This window comes from Myxocyprinus asiaticus, chromosome 19 (genome assembly GCF_019703515.2).
Source record: "Myxocyprinus asiaticus isolate MX2 ecotype Aquarium Trade chromosome 19, UBuf_Myxa_2, whole genome shotgun sequence".
NCBI lineage: Eukaryota > Metazoa > Chordata > Actinopteri > Cypriniformes > Catostomidae > Myxocyprinus > Myxocyprinus asiaticus.
Genome location: NC_059362.1, coordinates 26,722,639 through 26,740,560, shown reverse-complemented (window position 1 = coordinate 26,740,560; position 17,922 = coordinate 26,722,639). Strand labels below are relative to the sequence as shown.

General features: G+C 37.1%; 2 protein-coding genes across 3 annotated transcripts in view; one reads left to right on the top strand and one right to left on the bottom strand.

Moving 5' to 3' along the window:
* LOC127409821 (E3 ubiquitin/ISG15 ligase TRIM25-like) overlaps positions 1 to 5,226 on the top strand; it is a 40,759-nt gene extending 35,533 nt beyond the window's left edge. The window contains exons 10-13 of the mRNA XM_051644662.1: positions 1,560 to 1,676; positions 1,851 to 1,946; positions 2,204 to 2,308; positions 3,700 to 5,226. Of these exons, the coding sequence (XP_051500622.1) occupies positions 1,560 to 1,676; positions 1,851 to 1,946; positions 2,204 to 2,308; positions 3,700 to 3,833 (452 nt within the window). The 3' untranslated portion in view covers positions 3,834 to 5,226. The remainder of the gene's footprint in view (positions 1 to 1,559; positions 1,677 to 1,850; positions 1,947 to 2,203; positions 2,309 to 3,699) is intronic.
* A 6,064-nt stretch (positions 5,227 to 11,290) lies between these two features.
* LOC127410176 (leukocyte elastase inhibitor-like) lies at positions 11,291 to 16,378 on the bottom strand. 2 transcript variants are annotated; one of them, XM_051645285.1, is made up of 7 exons: positions 16,171 to 16,378; positions 15,688 to 15,873; positions 13,882 to 14,019; positions 13,420 to 13,537; positions 12,279 to 12,421; positions 11,840 to 12,007; positions 11,291 to 11,745 (listed from the first exon to the last, which is right to left on the bottom strand). In XM_051645285.1, exons 2-7 carry the CDS (start codon positions 15,853 to 15,855, stop codon positions 11,338 to 11,340), a joined length of 1,143 nt encoding a protein of 380 aa, XP_051501245.1. In that variant the 5' UTR covers positions 15,856 to 15,873; positions 16,171 to 16,378; the 3' UTR covers positions 11,291 to 11,337. The 2 variants fall into 2 exon arrangements, with proteins under 2 accessions (XP_051501245.1, XP_051501244.1); XM_051645284.1 differs by having other exon boundaries at positions 15,688 to 15,870; positions 16,171 to 16,375.
* Positions 16,379 to 17,922: the final 1,544 nt, after the last annotated feature.

Below are 17,922 nucleotides of genomic sequence, written 5' to 3'. Positions count from 1 at the left end.
TTCAGCGGATGACGTAATCACTCCAATGTCCCTTAAAAATATTCCACAAAAACAAACTCCAGCCAACAGAAGAACAAAGAACAAACAGATTCATCCACACTGACCCGAAGCAGTGTTATTTCACAAAACAAGCTCCAGCCGCTAGGCGGAACCAGCACAAACAGAAACAAGATAGGCATCCCGGTTCCTCAGATGATCAAGTATGTATTGAGCGAGTCAAACTCACTCGGAGGCTGCGTGAAAAAACAAAAAAAAATACACCATGACTTACTCAGTCCGTCAACTTTAGAAAAGACGTCCTTTATGTGAGCATGTAGATATTTTGCAGTCATCCGTAGAGTCCATTCTCAATCTGGCCGGGAACTTCAATGTAAAAGCAATCTTCCGTCAGTGCAAAAGTTTACTGAAGGTGTGTCATGCCACAAAACCAACTCCATCCGCTAGGCGGAGCCAATGCAAAAAGAAACACATCCGGTTCCTCAGATGATCAAGTATGTATTGAGCGAGTCAAACTCACTCGGAGGCCGCATGAAATAAAATAAAAAAATTTAAAAATACACCATGATTTACTCAGTTCGTCAACTTTAGAAAAGACATCCTTTATGTGAGTATGTAGATATTTTGCGGTCATCCAGACTCGGGAAGAGCTCGTCAAGGAATTTCACCATATCTCTGCCCTCCTCATGCTCAGGAATTCCAACAATTCGTATATTGTTCCTCCGACTCCTATTTTCCAAATCTTCAAGTTTTTCCAAAATGGATTCCAAAGCTGTTTTGGACACGGGCGGATTAGCGGATAATTCCCTTTCGGAAGACTCCAAATAATCGATCCGTCATTCAACTTCTGTCACTCTTGTGACCAGCTCAGAGAATTTTGTTTCCATCTCCGTAATCGATCGACGTATTACAGCGAGATCCTCCAAGTCAACAACATCCTTCGTCAGCATCACCGAGATGTTGGACAGTTGACGCTGAATTTCTTCTCCCGACGTGCCATCCAAATCGAGTCCCCGGTCTGCAGGCCCTCCAAAGGCCTCAGCTTGAACACGTAAGTGTCTTTTAATGTCTCCAGAGTCTGAGGATTTTTATTTCTTTGCCATGTTTACCTCAAAAAGCAAATATGTAACTGGGTATATCGAATCTCACCGGTTATCATGAAAATAATAAAAAAAACTAGCAAAGTTCGCAGAGCTCACCGTTTACAGGTCTGCTTCTCGCATAGTGTCACATGACCCCCCCAGTCTCCATGTTATTAACCAGTTACATTCACTTGCAGCTCGCACAAGTGCAGCTGATCAGATTGGGCGCGGCATCAAGCCAAGCGCTGTGAAAGTTTTTTCTCTTCCTTATTCAGCCTTTGGTGGATTGACAACGTATCTAACTATAGAGTTTGCTTATATTTTTTTTTCAAAACCTCGATTCCTCGATTTAATTTATTTTTAAAATCATGTCAAAACGTAAATTCGAATTAATTGAAGAAAAAAAGAAATAAAGTCCAGCCCTACCTTCTGGAGAATACTAGCCTAACTCTAACTCAAACCCTAAACACTTTTTCATAGGGTCCTCCACTCTTGACTGCCTCGAGATAGGAAACAGAGTCCGTGTGAGATCTTCAGTGACAAACCCAAAACATGGATGGGGGGAGGTCACTCACAGCTGTATTGGTGTCATTAAACGTAAATACACTAACTGACACCATCTGTCACTGATTTTACAAAATGTTAATGTATTATCCAAGACATCAGTCTGAAATGACACAATCTGTTATGTATCATATGCATGAAACATGCAAATCTGTTTTGTTGACACATTATTTTTATCATATAAAAGACTTGTTCTACTTTCTGCAGAAATTCAGGGTGAGTATTTGACTGTAGACTTCCCGGAGCAGATAGGTTGGATTGGCATAATTTCAGAAATGGAGCTTGTGACCAGTGCTGGTTCAGGTAATATACTGAATGTTAGAGATTACCAAATGAAAAACTGAGAATGTAGCATCAACCTCTCTGTTTATCAGATCATATGATATGTGGCATTTGAACAGATTAAAAAAATATTTATTGCAGACCTAATACGTTGGCTGCAAGTGAAATATATATTTCAACATACTGTAGTTAACTGGCATCATGTATAGGCACAAAATCGGGGTGAAACTTTTAAGATTGTTGGACATTGACAATGCAAATATTTCTCTATAATTCAGAACTCGGTTTAAGCCCTGGAGAAAGGGTCCATGTTAAACCCTCCATCAGCACTCCAGCACATGGCTGGGGAAGTGTCACCAAGGACAGCGTTGGAGTGGTTTTAGGCAAGTGTCATTAGTCTTAGTTAAAATGTGTGAAAGAACTACAGAATTTAAAGGAATATACTGTGTTCAGTGCAAGTTAAGCTCAATAGACAGCATTTGTGGCATAATATTGATAACCACAAAAAATCATTTTGACTCGTCCCTCCTTTAAAAAAAGAAGCAAAAATCGAGGTTAAAGTGAGGCACTTACAAAGGAAGTGAATGGGGCCAATTTTTGGAGTCTTTAAAGGCAGAAATGTGAAACTTATCATTTTATAAAAGAAACGTACATAATTTTTCTGTAAAACTCATGTATTATTTAAGCTGTAAAGTTGTTTAAATTGTAATTTTTACAGTTGTTTTAGGGTTTGTTGACATTACATCACCATGGCAACAACATAGTAAAATTGGCTGTAACATTACAAAGAAGGAATAAAATAAATCAATAAAAAAAATAATAATAATGACTTGAATTATGACTAAAAATAATATTTTAAATTACCCATTTCATCCCAAGACATTGCAAAAAAATCTATTTAATAGAAGTATCGGTATTGATATCATTATCAACGATATTGGATTTGAAATTATTGGTATCGGATCGAAAAGAAAATAAGTGGTATCGCCCATCTCTACTGCACAGAGGCACGATGAAGGAGGGCCTTATCAAACATATTGTTTACACCTTGTGGCTATACTTTTGAAATGGTGATTAATCTAACTTTTACAGATTGGCCCCATTCACTTCCAATGTAAGTGCCTCGATGTAACCCAGATTTTTGCTTTTTTCTCCCAATTTGGAATGCCCAATTCCCAATGTGCTTTTAAGTCCTTGTGGTTGCGTAGTGATTTGCCTCAGTCCGGGTGGTGGAGGACGAATCCCAGTTGCCTCCGCGTCTGAGACCATCAACCCACGCATCACATGGCTTGTTGAGCGCATTGCCACGGAGACATAGCAAGTGTGGAGGCTTCATGCCATCCACCGTGGCAACCACGCTCAACTCACCACGCACCCACCGAGAACGGACCGCATTATAGCGATCATGAGGAGGTTACCCCATGTGACTCTACCCTCCCTAGCAACCGGGCCAATTTGGTTGCTGAGGAGTCCTGGCTGGAGTCACTCAGCACACCCTGGGATTCGAACTAGCGAACTCCAGTGGTGGTAGCCAGTGTCTTTACCAGCATCTGAGATACCCAGGCCCCCCAGATTTTTGCTCAAAAATTTTTTTTTGTGGTAATCAACATTATTCCACAAATGCTGCAGACTGAGTTTAACTTGTATTGAAAAGTCATAGCTAGTGCTTTTTTTTAAATCATAACTTCCAATGGCCTTTCTTAAAATATTGATTATAATGACAACTAGAAAAACAAACATGTTGAAGGATAACAGTGACAATGTCTTTCAACAGCTATAGATGGCACCAAAGTGACTGTTAACTTTCCTGAGCAGTCTAACTGGACAGGCATTGTCTCAGAGATGGAGGCTGCTCCTAATGATGACACACAGGACGAAGGAGCATGTTCTTTTAATTACATACATTAAAGGGGTCATGACATACTCTTTATATATATATTATCTTCCCGGTGATCCACAAGTTTTTTTTTGCACCAAACATTCATAATTTATTCATATATAATAATTTTCCACCCTGTCTCTAGCCCTCTGTCTGAAATGCTTGGTTTTAAGCTGCCTAGCCCTTTAAGACTTCAGTGTAAACGCCCACTGTTGTGATTGGCTAACATCATGCAGCCCTTCCAATACAGGCATATTTGAAATGCAATCCGAAGAAAATAAACCAACTCCACACAACATTATAATGCTACAATTCAGGGTTAAACATAACGTACACCCAAAACATTTCATCTGAATATATCAAAAATGTTCAGTCAAGCACAGCATAAACTATCAAACAGTCATGACATTAAATATTCACGAATGAAATTGGTTATGTATAGTTTTTCATCCAATAGTCCAATGTTAACTGCCCATCTTTCAATAACAGTTCCTTTGCAAAGCTTGAATCATATTGTGACTGTTTCACAAGCAATTCACACTGAAATCTACTGAATGCTCAAACATAATACAATACACAGTGATGTTGTGTGCTTAAACCAGCTTCAACAGGCCAAAGCAGGGACGCTGGTCTTCACATCTCACATTTTCCCAGTTTGTTTACAGACAGGACTGCATGTGTTTTTCCCAGTCAGTGGCAGCAGCAGGATGAGATGCCTTTTTGAAAGTTGCGCTCTAAAAACGCGGTACACATCACCGGAAACGCATCAAAACGATCAAAGATGTTTACAGAAGACCAAAAATTAAAAATAGCACAGATGGGTGCAAAAAACAGTCCAGGACAACTTCAAAACAGCACAACAGCAAGACAGCGCAGCTTATTGAAACACAATGGGGATCATTTTTAGAGTTATAACTTGACATTGCATCTTTTAAAAGTGGTACAACATGTATGATAAAGATCAAAGCCATTCATGTTTATGTAGAAAAACATTTAAATCCAGATAGACATATGAATGTGCCCTGTGTAAGTCCACTTTGGATGAATCTCCCATGACAGGCCCATCTCTTTCCTCTTCTCCAGTGTGACTGACTAAGTTCCAGTGGGTGGGGCCAAGGGTGCTATGATGATAAGTAGCCATTGCATATGCAGATGTATTTTGTCCTTGTGACATCACAAGTTCCACGAATTCCAAACAAGCCGTTTTTGCAGCTTGGTTTAAATAAATGCTCTCTTCTATTAAGGAGGAATTTTCAGTTCTGAAACTCACAGTATGATTTTATAGTAAAATTTCCTCTTTATGTAAAAAGATCAAGGAAAATTTTATTTCTCATGTCATGACCCCTTTAACACATTGGTAAAAAAAAAAAAAAATATATATATATATATATATATATATATATATATATATATATATATATATATATATACAGTACCATGCAAAAGTCTTAGCCACATTAAATGTTTCACAAAACATTTGTCTTAAGTTGGTTATTTTATATCTTCTGATTTAGTGTGTCAATAGGAAATATCAGTTTGAGATTTCTAAACATTCCTTTTGCAAATAGAATAGAATAGAAGTAGAACAAGGAACAACCTTGGAACAACCTATCTGCCAACAACCTTGAAAAACGTTGTGCAAGGGTACAAAGGAGAATTGGTGCTGTTTTTAAGGCGTAGGGTGGTAATACCAAATATTGAGTTTTTTATGTTTACTGCACTTTGTATGAAGTTAATTGATAAATAAAATTAATTCATGGCATCATTTTTGAAAACATCCTCACTATACAACATTTTTCAGTCTTCATTTGGTTTTGTCTGGCTGCTCAGGGGTTGGATTTTTGTTTCACTTCGAGGTATGGTTTCTTTTTCATTTTCATGAGTTGTTCATTGCCCCATTATTGTTATTTTTTGTATTTATTTTGGCATGTTTTTAAGGGGAGAAAAATTGTCTTTTTTTTTCTTTTTTTTTTTTTTTGGTGCACTGTTTGTGTCCTATGTCTGTCACTTGGCAATCTCCATTACACAGATATTCACAATTTGCAAAAAAAGAAGGCAAAAAGAATTGTGAAAGACAACAGGCATTTGTGAGGCATTTTGAAAACAACTAACAGATCAGTCTACTCCATAGCACTACCTGAACATCCTCTTGCCTCGGTCATATTGAAAATCGTGCGAGGTTACATTTTGAGCTGTATTAAAGAGGTAATATAATAAATTTTTATTAGTAAAAGTTTCCCTGAGGTCCACTTAAAATTGCGTTAATTGGTTCCCTCATTCTGACACCAATATTCTAAATATAGGCCTACACAATGCAGTGCAAAGAGTTCAAGAACAACAGGTGGCTAACCAAATGATTTATGAAAACAAAGAATTTATGAGATAAAGTTTGTCTAGTATGGTCATAGATAATCTAAGCCAAATTTGGAAAGAACATAAAAAAAAAAAAAAAATTGGAAAAGGAGTGATGAAAAATCACTTCAATAGGTGGCTCTTTCGTAGGACTGCTGTGGTATCTTGAGGACAAGATGAGTTGAATTAGTATTCAAGGGATTCTGTTAGAGGGGTGGTTGACCTGAAGACTGTGGCAAGTGAGTTTTTGCCTTTGTCACAGTGTGCCAAACCAAATGTTGATTCTCTCTGCTTACTTGTCTCATATTTAGAGTTCCTTTTGCAAACAGATATGACCACCTGTTTCAGTGTGGCTGTGTTTTACAAATACTAGAGTTGTAATACTGAATTCTGATTGGCTTGTTCTCAAAACCATGATGTGGAAAGGTGTAGCTATTATTAGAAAGGCTACACACTCATATTATCATAGTTATCAAAGAAAGTATTTTATCTTAAAAGTCTTAAAGGTGCACTCAGTTTTTTCTTTTCTTTTTTTTTTTTCCTCATTTAAAAAGTTTTACTTCTAAATAAATTATTTTGAAATGTGTATAAAATCATGACCACTCGTGAGATGAAGAGTTAAGTCATATCAGCAACCTTATAAAAGCTCTTTTATTCTACATGGAGCAGGAGTGACTGGGGCAGCCATGTTATTGGACAATTTCATTCATGGATTAAATTAATCCTGGCATACTGCAGTGTGTATAGTGAATTTCTACAATGGCATTGAATGATGCAGCATCCAGGGCGCTAGGTGCCAGTTTAAGCCATACTTTGACAAACTTTAAAACATTTCTGAGGGAACCTTTAAAACTTCTACTCTCAAATGTGTTGTTCATGGGGTATAATGTATTACTTTATTGCGAAAACACACATTTCATTTCATAGCCATGTGAGATATTCTATGTGAACCATTCAAAATGAATAAATAAGAGGTTAAAGGTTCACTCCGTAATTTTTTTCCTCATTTAAAAAGTTTTACTTCTTAAGAAATGAATAGCAATTTTGAAACCTATATATACAACCATGACAACTCATGTGAGATGAAGAGTCCAGTCATATCAGTAACCTTATAAAAACTTTGATTATATATGGAGCAGAGGCGCCTCATGGGGGCAGCCATGTTAGCATAGGCCGCCGTTGCCAGTATTGCCATGGCAATACTAGTTTTATTTTAAGTATTGCCCGGTGTTGTGCCTAATTCACACCGGCAATACTACTTTTCTCCATTTGTACTGCTTTACTAACCTGCATTTTTAACTTTGGTAAAGCGGCACTCTCTCTCTCTCTCTCTCTCTCTCTCTCTCGTACAGCATTCCGTACGCTTGTCGAATTTAGTGTGAGCACACAGTGAGCAAAGGAAGTTGCATATTTGCTGAACTTAAAGATTACACCTAGATAAACCTGTTAATTTAACAAGAAAATGTTATACAGCGTCTCTGCAAGCAAGTGACGTGATAAAACAATCGCTCCTGTTTATACAGTGCAAGCGCACGATCGTGACGCTCCTTTATAAAACAGCCCCTTTTAGAAGAAAGGCAGAACCAGCAAAAAATGCTTTGTGTGTAATGCTAACAGAACTACTTAGAGTGTAGAAAAACGCTTAAAACAGATTTCATCACTCTGCTAAACACCTGTTACATCCCTCATCTCCATCATCTGACGTAGGCTATACAGGGATTTTCCCTGCCTTGTGAATTAGTCAAGTTCTTTAATAAACATGTTATTGTCTTTCAGTAAACATCATAACTGATTTAGCAACAAGGTCCGCTCTTTTAGGATTTCATCTGTTAACATGTTCAGTGCATTTGACTTGTGATCATTGACTGTTAAAGGGATAGTTCACCCAAAAATGACAATTCTGTCATCACTTCACATTTTCACACTTTTGCAAACCTGTATGACTTTCATTTTTCTGTGTAACTCAAAAGGAGATGTTAGGCAGAATGTTTGTCTGAGTATTTACTTTCATTGTATGAAATATATATATAGTATATATATATATATATATATATATATATATATATATATATATATATATATATATATATATATATATATATATATATATATATATTGTGAATGGTGACTTAGACTGCCATTTTGCCTAACATCTTTTGTACTACACAAGAAAGAAATATTTGGGGAACAACACGAGGTTGAGTAATGATGACAGAAATTAAGTATTTTTAGTTTAAGATTTTGTTAAAGGTATCTGCCGAGAACAACCAGGGATGGATTACTGATCGGGCCAATGGGGCCAGTGCCCAGGGGCCCTTGACTACCAGGGGCCCTTGACTGCAAGGGGGGGCCCTGGGCTTTAAGGTTGCGCGATCCAGTTTGGCGATCCCCCCTCTCTAAAACCTTTTGGGCATGAAAACAAAAACACACTTTTGGGCCAGTTGCTATGTAAAAAATGGTGGGAGGGGAGGGGGGCCCTTGCAAGTTATAATCCGTCCCTGAGAATAACAATATAAATGTAAGTTAGCACATGACTTCATTAAGTCTTGCTGGGAAACAAGTGAATAAAGAAGGGCCATAATGTAGGATGTATACTTAAAGTGCTTTAAGGTAAGAATTGAGAAAAATAGCCCCCTGAGAGATTTTGATGAGATTGTTTCTCATGCAGTCAAACAGTTTCTGGATAATTTGGAACACAGAGATCAAACAGATCACTGGATGAAGTTCAAAAAACTATTTGCTGTGTCACATGAATAATTCTTTTAGAAATGCTTTTTAGCAAATTATTACATAAATGTTAATACACATACTGAAGAAAATATAAAGATGCTTCTCTCAAAGTCACCAGAATTTTTAACACTCTGGTGTTGTTTTTGCAAAGACAATCTCCTGGGGGTGTATGCCCCGGACCCCCGTATAAGGATACACTTCATTACTTGGTAAGGTTCCTGTGTGTACCTTGAGAAGAAATCCTACAGGTGCCCCTAATAACATGTATATACAAAGTATGAGATTTAAGTAACAGACAGTCCGGGTAGGGGAGTAACGGAATACATGTAACAGGATTACGTATTTAAAATACTAAATATAAGTAACTGTATTCCACTACAGTTACAATTTAAATCATTGGTAATTAGAATACAGTTACATTCAAAAAGTATTTTGATTACTGAAGAGATTACTTTGCATTTTATTGTCATTTGTTTCATTTAATATTTAGTCCTTTCAGATGGAAAACATTTATCCATATAAATGATGCGATCCAAAGTGCATTTGAACAGCGGTGAAACACTTTCTTATGATGTGTTACATTCATACGAGCAGACAAAGAAGTAAGTTTGAAGTAAGTTTGGAGCAGAAGAAATAGAAATAAACCTTGTGTAAATTGTCAGCTTTACGCTAAGCTAAAACGCTATTTCTAGCCATTTTACATGCACGTTACCAGGCACGATCATATTTTTTTATCAAGAAAATTCACGTTGGATCATAATTTATTTTTTTCTAGTAAGACCTTTGATATTAGGGCAAAAATCGTATTCTGGATAATAATGTTTATATTATTTTCCTGTAAACATTTCTAAAAATCCTTAAAACAAGAATTTGATTGATCTTGTTTTAGAAACAACACTGCATAAAATATTTAGGTTTTTCAGAGAATGTATTTTTAACATGTGTATTACTTTGTACTACTTGCTTAGTCTCAGTAACTGCCCTGTTATTCGACACTTTCATTCATGGAATAAATTTATCCTGGCTTAAGCTAGCTCTACTCTAGCAGACTAAAAACAACTCGTTTTGGCTGAGGGTGTCACATATGCAGACTGTTTTGCTGAGATCTTGATCTCTTCAGTCAGAGGTATAACACACTTGCCAATTAAAAATGTTGGAGGGGTGTCACACTTAAGGACAAATATCTCTCTCGGATCCCTGTGAGTGATTTCGGCCATTTTCAGACCTGTGATTGTTTGATTGTTCCCAAACAGGGGCTAAAATAGTTACAATGTTGCATTTTCTTCATGGTTCAGTTGGCTTTCACAAGGTTATATTTTAAAATCACCAAAACATTCAATTGCCCGTCAAGGTTATTTTTATCAGTCATTAATTGCTTTTGCATTATTTCTGTAGAATGACAGAATCACTATGTATTTTAATCAGTGTTTCTGATGATATGCAGCTGAATGTGATTAAAAAAAAAGTTCCGATCAGCTTGTCAGTTCTTCTCAGTGACAGAATTAATTTTTCAAACAAAACAGATATGTATTTTCAGTGCTTGAAGCCAGTAACTCAGCAGGGAGTCCTGGCGGTCAAGTGATTAACACCTCCACAATGGGCGCCTGTCTCCCTCTGCCTGGCCGGTGATTATGTTAATGAAGCTAACACCTGAAAATCATTGGAAAAATCAGCTAGTGTAGAGCCAGCTTTTCTGTGCATAGTGAATTTCTACATTGGCATTGATAACTGTAACAACTGTTTGAATGAGGCAGCATCCACACCACTAGGTGTCAGTGCAAGCCAATGTAAGCCACTTCGACATACTTCAAAAAATGAGTGAGTGCACCTTTAAATATCTTCTCCTCCTCTCCTGACCTGTTCACTACAAACACATACATTTTGTATTTATTTTTTGTGCAGTGCAATTGACACCCATGGAACTTCTTTGCTTTTTGCAGCCTGACAGCCACTGGTCCCCATCCACTTATGTTGTATGGAAAAGAGCAGCCTGGATAGTTTACCAGACTTTACACTACTCTCCTAACTTCTTACTCTCATTACTGTACAATACTCTCCTTTTGCGTTTTACAGAACTAAATCCAAGGCGTTATTTATATGATGTAATGTAAATTAATGCTGTTATCCAAAGCGACTTTGCATTCAAGGTATACATTTTATCAGTTTGTTATTAAGTTTTAATCATGGTTGTTCTTCTGTACATTTGCTCACTCACACAGCAGGAGGCTGTAATATTGCCATAATTCTATTTATGATAATATCTTTACTCTCATTACTGTACATTACTCTCCTTTGCATTTTACAGAATTTAATTCAACTAAATCCAAATCCAAGACATTATCCATAGGCATTTTTTGAAAAACAAATATTATTATCATAAAATGTTAAATTATCAACTTAAAAAGCATTTTGATTAATATTTATTGGTATAAGAGAGAAGACACAGCATCTTTAAGATGGGCCTCTGAATCTGCCGAGGAAGAGAATGCTGTTGGTGGGGTTGTGCCTGATAAAGAACAGGAATGGGTGATCGGCCATGAAGTGCTCCTCGCGTATCATACAGAAAGACACAATGCCTGCCGTAGCAGCTGCTGCCTCTGTGCCTTCTTCATTTACTTCCACAAAAGCCTTGTGGGCCACTGACGAAAGGAACAGACCACCCTGACTGCTCATGCCTGTCAGATCAGCCATTGGCCCCTGGAACACAGAGGTCATACCCATCCCCATCAATATTTCTGCTAAGGAGCTCTCAGCTTCCAGTTTGAACTTGGGAAAATGCACTACAATATCTGTCTGGGTGTCCATATTGTTTCTGGTGGTCCATTCGAGCAGCTTATCATTGGTCAGCTCACGTTCCAGCTGTCAAACAAACACACAAATACCTCAGGTTTTTGAACATGCAAAATACTAACATTGTCTAGGAAATCATCATAGAGTAACAGGTTTTGCTAACCTTCTGAAGAGGGTCAGAGCCATCCTGAGTTTCCTCAGGCAGAAGGACCAACATGCTGAGCTCCTCCTTTACGTATGGTAACTCCAGGACTTGCAAGCGGTGCTCATGGATGTAGTTGAAGGGGAACTTTTTCATCTGGTACATCATTTGCACTGGCCGGCTTTCCTTCTGATATCAGACAAATACACAAAACTTACCAATGAGAAAGAGACAACACATAGAGTATGGCTTCTCATATTCATTATATGCACTTTTTTAAATAGGTACAGTATGTTTGAGTGTAAGTGCACATCTCTCATTTTTATCTGTGTGTAGTGGGGAGAAGTGTGTAAAGATGTACCTCTGAAATGTAACAATAATCTGAAAACTGACTTTAAGTTTTAAGTTTTATTTATTCATTTCAGCACTGAAATGGCTTTGTGTGAAAAGTGGATCACACCTGGTTTATTTTGAATGGCATTTCTTTAGTGTCTTGAGCATTAAATCTCTGCAGCCAGTTCCCTTTGAAGTAGATGGCATTAACCAGAGCTAGTCGGGTCATTCCAGTGACCATACCAGGCTTGAGAAGATCTTTGATTTTATCTGAGAAACACAAATTTATGTCATATGTAATATAAAAGATAAATGTATAGAGTAGCAACAAGTCCAACTAGCACCTTTAAAACTTTGTTTGTATGTGTTTATATATACACTGGGGGCGAAAAGTTTGGAATAATGTACAGATTTGGCTGTTTCGGAAGGAAATTGGTACTTTAATTCAACAAAGTGGCATTCAGCTGATCACAAAGTATAGTCATTACAATAGACATCACTGATGTAAAAAAAACAGCACCATCACTATTTGAAAAAAGTCAAATCTAGACAGGCCCCATTTCCAGCATTCCCACAACTAAACAAGAGGATAAGTACATCAGAGTCTCTAGTTTGAGAAATAGACACCTCACATATCCTCAGCTGACAGCTTCATTGAATTCTACCTGCTCAATACCAGTTTTATGTACAACAGTAAAGAGAAGACTCAGGGGTGCAGGCCTTATGGGAAGAATTGCAAAGAAAAAGCCACTTTTGAAACAGAAAAACAAAAAGAAAAGGATAGAGTGGGCAAAGAGAAACAGACATTGGACAACAGATAATTGGAAAAGAGTGTTATGGATCTTAACCCAATTGAGCTTTTGTGGGATCAGCTAGACTGTAAGGTGCGTGAGAAGTGCCCAGACAAGACAGCCACATCTATGGCAAGTGCTACAGGAAGTGTGGGGTGAAAGGTCACCTGAGTATCTGGACAAACTGACAGCTAGAATGCCAAGAATCTGCAAAGCTGTCATTGCTGCACGTGGAGGATTTTTTGATGAGAACTCTTTGAAGTAGTTTAAGAAGTTCTGAACATTTTTCTCAAATTGTAATTGTAATTTTTTATGTTATTAATATCCTGACTATACATTGTGATCAGTTGAATTGCCACTTTGGTGAATAAAAGTACCAATTTCTTTCCATAAGTGCAAAATCTGTACATCATTCCAAACTTTTGGCCCCCAGTGTGTATGTATATCTGAAATGAAACTATATGTAACTATTCTCACTCTCTGTCTGCTCTTCCACCCATTTGTTGATGAGCTGTCGTGACCCTTCAGATGATCCAATGAAGTCCACGGTCTGAAGGTCAGCATGGTACAGCTTCTGAGTGGAGTCCAAATACTCCTGCAGCACAAAATAAAGGAAAATTTCCTTTGCAAAAATAATTGATGGCCTCATGCATTTATTTATTTTAAATACATTTATTTTACTGGTGTAACTTATACACAGATTTTGTTCTCTCAAGGTTTGTTCTGCAACATAATTTTGGGAACAATGCACAAATGAAGAAAAACAATAAATATAGAATGATATTGAGCTATTATTTATTCACAGTTAAGATATGCAACTCAGCCTAACCATTTCTTTGACTTTCTCAAAAAGAGTATAAGAGGGACAAGTTAAAATCCTGGATTTGGCAAGGCACTTTGCAAAATGTCTTATTAACAATAAAGGCAGAATGGACTCACAGGTAAGAAGCTGAAGGTTTTCTCTCCATAGAGGCGGTTGGCTAATTTAAGGATGTAGGAGGCTGAAGGACTATTGATAGCTGAGGTGAGGATAGCAAAATGAGAGTGAACGTCAGAGACAGAACTGAAGGACAAAACCTGCAAAGAGATAGAGAAGTATTAAACAGTTTGACTTTTCCAGTAAACATTAAATATTGACTTAATATACATTTACATTTATGCATTTGGCAGACGCTTTTATTCAAAGTGACTACAAGGTATACATTTGATCAGTTTGTTATTAAGTTTTAGTCATTGCTCTTTTTCTGTACATTTGGTCACTCACACAGCAGGAGGCTGCCATAATGTTTGACCATAGTGTTATAATATTGTCAAATATATATATATATATATATATATATATATAATTTATTTATTTATTTAATTTTTTTTACTCTCAAAAAACTGCTTGACCAGTTGAAAAAAGGCAATTCACAGAAAAAGTGAGTCATAAACCATCACATACTGTTTGGCTACTGAAATGTTTGGGTCTTCTGTGTCTAGAATATTAATAAAAATGCATTTCATTCTGTAATTTCATTCTAGGCATGCGCAACAAATATAATTTCAGCAGCACCTTAAAAATTAGATTGTGTGTTAAACAGATTTTTATAAATAAACACAAAATAAATTAATATACCAAAAGCTTAAAGGGATAGTTGACCCCAAAATGAAAATTCTCTCATCATTTACTCACACCCATGCCATTCCAGATGTGTAGGACTTTCTTTTTTCTGCTGAACACAAACAAAGACTTCTAGAAGAATATTTCAGCTTGTGGGTCCATACAATGGAAGTGAATGGTAGCTAGAACTTTGAAGGTCCCGAAAGCAGATAAAGGCAGCATAAAAGTAATAAACACTATATTTTTATCTATAAATTATCCTCTCTGCCCAGTAGGTGGCAATATTCACAAAGAATGTGAATTGCCAAACACAAAAGAAGAAGAATGTGAAAGTGGAGATTTATAGTAAAAAAAAAGGACTTAAATATCTATCTGTTTCTCACTCACACCTATCATATCGCTTCTGAAGACATGGATTAAACCACTGGAGTCTTATGGATTATTTTATGCTGCCTTTATGTGCTTTGGACCTTCAAAGTTCTGGCCACCATTCACTTGTAAGGACCTACATAACATATTTTTCTAAAAATGTTCTGCAGAAGAAAGAAGTCATACACATCTGGGATGGCATGAGGGTAATTAAATGATAAGAGAATTTCCATTTTTGTGTGAACTATCCCTTTAAAAGAATGTATGGTTCTAGTTTACATATGGACACTGCTGTGCAGTTAATATGTAACCTGCAATGTATTTACCAACACTGTAATTTATAGTTTTCCTATTCTATTTTGTGACTGACTACACAAAGTATTATTTTAAGTATTGTCATATTATGCATTTTGTAGCTTATATTGTAGTGGGCCAGAGATCTCACTTAAACTGAATGACAAAATATTACCCTGAAAGAGCTTTTTTGTTTAGCACTAAATTTATCTGAATTGTGGACACTGACTAACATAACTAACAATGTAAGAAAACAGAGGCTTTATTCTCTGTGCTAAGCTCATACTATGAGCAAATATTTACTTTTTGACAGATACAGGCCACACCCCATTCTTCCTTCACAGAGGGTAAAATGTTCTCTTATAAAGTAGGACTTCCCAATCACACATTATAAGGCTAGTGCGTAAAATGTACATGTAGTCTCAGAAATAAAATAAATAAATACAAGTATGCATAACAGCAAGGCGCCCACCCTTTACCTTTGCCATTTCTTTGGAAGTGTTTCCTCGGGCTCCCAAGTAGACCATGCTAAGCGCTGTGCTGATGCTCAGCGGGGAGAAGAACATGTTTCCCTCGGCGTTGGTCGCACTCAGAGCCCGATAGAGGTCCAGGGCGAAGAAACTATTAGCACGAGTGAGGCCATCCATGACTGAATGATATCACTGCTTAAAAACACAAGTTGTGAGTACCATAGTTCATGCAACCTATTAAACGATACATATTGGCAACGGTGCAACAATCAAATTCAAACATTTCCACCACAAGGTCACTTCAGTAGGTCTTTAGAGAGCTTGCCTATAACAGGGGAATAACTGTAGCCTTTCTGTTATGCATTCTAATGATATAGTATTTGTTTTCTTATTCGCAGTTACAAATACGTATTGGAAACTGACAAAGAAACGCTGAAGTCGCAAACGTCACTGTTATTCAGATAGACTATTTTTGAGAAATGCCTTACTTACATTTTATGGAAGATGCTTGTTCCAAACGTAAACCTGTGTGATAGAGAAGTCTGCCCTAGAGTCATGCGTTATAAATGAACGAGTAACGCCCATAATGTGCATAACAAGCCAGACAAGCAAACTGCAGAAGTGAAAAATCACAGGTGAGTCATTCTCACACACTCACTCGCCCTTTTTATGACCTTTTCTTTCATACACTTGCCTTATTGTACTGCATGTGCAACTTCTCTATTTCTAACCAGCCAAGTCATAATTTCGTGAGATGAACATTAGGTGAACATTTCAGTGTGCTGTCTTTTTTTTTTTTTTGGAGAGCAAAAGAGTGATGGACAATAGCAAATCCACTCTATGTTTTGTCAGCAACACAAGCCAGATGCAGTCAATGATTGTGACTGTTCTGGACTAATCAGTTGGACTTTGTGCATAAAGGGTGAGTCACACTGTTGGATGGATCAGAGGTCCTATGCAATAAAAATTTGTCAAAGGCCTTTAACAATAAGGGCTGTGTTTGTAGAGGAAGTGTGCTATCTTAGTTCTTCACAGCCCAGCTATTTTCTAGTTATTTGTCCTCACTGATATTTTGTTCACCGGCCACAGAATATCAATTTCTACAGGCTACCTGAGGCTGCTTAAAGGGGTAGTTCACCCCAAAATGAAAATTCTCTCATTATTTGCTCACCCTCATGCCATCCCATATGTGTATGACTTTCTGTTTTTAGTGCAACATGAACAAAGATTTTTAGAAAAAATATCTGAGTTCTGTAGGTCATCACAATGCAAGTGAATGGTGGCCAGAACATTGAAGGTTCACAAAGCACATAAAGGCACCATAAAAGTAATCCATATGACTCCAGTGGTTTAATCCATATCTTCTGAAGCGATATGATAGGTGTGGGTGAGGAACAGATATCAGTTTCAGTTGAGTAACAGTGTGGCAACTTTGGTGTTTACATGATATGAATACACAAGTAGTTGAATATAAATATCGATACATGGATCTAAAGTATCAATAAATATCATGAGAAAACGTATTGTGATATATCGGTATTTGATTTTATAGACACAGCCCTAGTGAACCTGGACTTCGGAAGAGCTTGTGATTTGGTCTGTCATCCAGACACAGCCCACAATGAAAATGAATAACAATTTGCAACTTTACCGGGCTTATAATTTCTGTTTGTTAGCTCACTAATACCATAGAATGTCATGCTTAATTAACTGTGAGAGGCAGAAACCTTGATCATGGTTAAAATACAATTAATTGTGCAGCCCTACAATAGAGTTTAACTTTCCTGGTGAGAATAAATATCTATGAATTTATAATAGGTCAGCAGTCCTGGTTTTGGTGGCAATGTCTGCCTTCACTTCATTCGGAAAAGTTTGAACAAAATATCTGAATCTTTGATTTGCAAACTGTTCTATCATCTTCGCTCAAGTGCCCAAAAACTATTTTGACTTTTGTTTCCTCTCACATGTTGATGTGAGTCAGAGTGAGTTATTGTGCTTGAATATCCCCTGCCCACCACAGATACCAAATGAGTTTTATTGAGAGCGACATCGTGCAGAAACGGTTGTTAAAAACAACAGCAGCAAAATATCGCCCTCAACTGACAACTGTTATGAACAACATGGCTTAAAAATGGCAGTAAGTCTCAATAATTCGCTGCAACTACATCACTATGAGAACGTGCTAAATTATTGACAAATCGAGAGTGTCATTGTCCACGGATCGCGGACACATTTTTGTTTGTT